Raw genomic sequence first — 1,229 nt, forward strand, 5'->3', positions numbered from 1 at the left:
TTCTTCCCTTTAGCCTTGTGTTTTTGTGATTCAGAGACTGAAGAAAACTGGTTGTTTTTCTTCAAGAACTTGAAGGCTTTGTTGGAACCGCAAGGAAGGATTATCACATTCATTAGTGATCGTGGTGTTGGTTTGTTGAAGGCATTTGATCTCATTTTTCCTGGTAATCCTCATCTTTACTGTTATCATCATTTGCGATACAACTTTAGTCGAAAGTATAAGAACAAAGGAGGGGAAATTGTTGTTGCTGATGTGTTACAAAAATTCTTTAAATTGGCTTATGCATCGACTGAGAAATCTTTCTACTTTCATTTAAAAAATTTGAGAGATGAGGGTGGTGCTGCTACTATTGATGAATTCATAAGGGAGATTCCATTGGAACATTGGTGCCGTGCTTTTTTTAAAGGTTGTCGGTATGGGATTATGGCAAATGGTATTGCTGAATCCTTTAATAACTGGATTGTTGCTGAGCGTTCACTGCCCCCTTTCGCTATGTTAGATCAAACTAGAATGAAAGAAATGAAGATAATGTCAGAAAGGAGTGTTGAGTCGAAATCTTGGACTACCAAGCTTACTCCTAAAATGGAGAAGAGGCTGAAAGAGCAGCTTGATAGGTCTCGTGTGTTCAGGGTGATTGCTTCCCATGAAAATGTTTATGAGGTTAGGAATGATAAGTACTCCTATTCAGTGGACCTCTCTACTCGTACTTGTTCATGTGTGAAGTGGCAGATTAATTGCTTCCCATGCGCTCATGCACTTGCTACTATACAAGGTGCAAGACTTGATGTGTATGATTTCATTGATCCTTATTTTACTGCTGAATACTATAGGATATGTTATAGCTTTCCTATTGCACCTCTGAGTAACGTGGACGCCTCTTGTTCTTCCATTGAGGACTTTATACTACCTCCTGTTACAAAGAGGCCGGCTGGGAGGCCTAAATCAAAGAGGATAGCATCTGCTGGTGAGAAGAAGCTGATTCGATGCGGTCGTTGTAATAAGATGGGCCATCATAACAAGAAGAGCTGTACAGAACCTTTGAACATGTTGCTGTAGTTTCTTGTACATCCTTCTGGTTGTTAGTGGATGTTTGGAATTTGTTGTTTTTGGATGTTTTTGAACTATATTCAGATTTCTCTCTATTGTAAGGATTTTGATTGAAGATTTTTGTGATGTTCATTATTGTGGAATTCTCTTGACAATATTATTATGTTCATCTGTCCCAAGCA

At 38.6% G+C, this 1,229-nt stretch overlaps 1 protein-coding gene across 1 annotated transcript; it reads left to right on the forward strand.

Moving 5' to 3' along the window:
- Positions 1-66: 66 nt before the first annotated feature.
- LOC101301632 lies at positions 67-1,056 on the forward strand (the record flags this gene model as incomplete). Its single annotated transcript, XM_004309354.1, has 1 exon — positions 67-1,056. A coding segment is annotated over one exon (990 nt), but the record flags the coding sequence as incomplete, so codon positions are not given.
- Positions 1,057-1,229: the final 173 nt, after the last annotated feature.

This window comes from Fragaria vesca, unplaced genomic scaffold, assembly GCF_000184155.1.
Source record: "Fragaria vesca subsp. vesca unplaced genomic scaffold, FraVesHawaii_1.0 scf0512296, whole genome shotgun sequence".
NCBI classification, from domain to species: domain Eukaryota; kingdom Viridiplantae; phylum Streptophyta; class Magnoliopsida; order Rosales; family Rosaceae; genus Fragaria; species Fragaria vesca.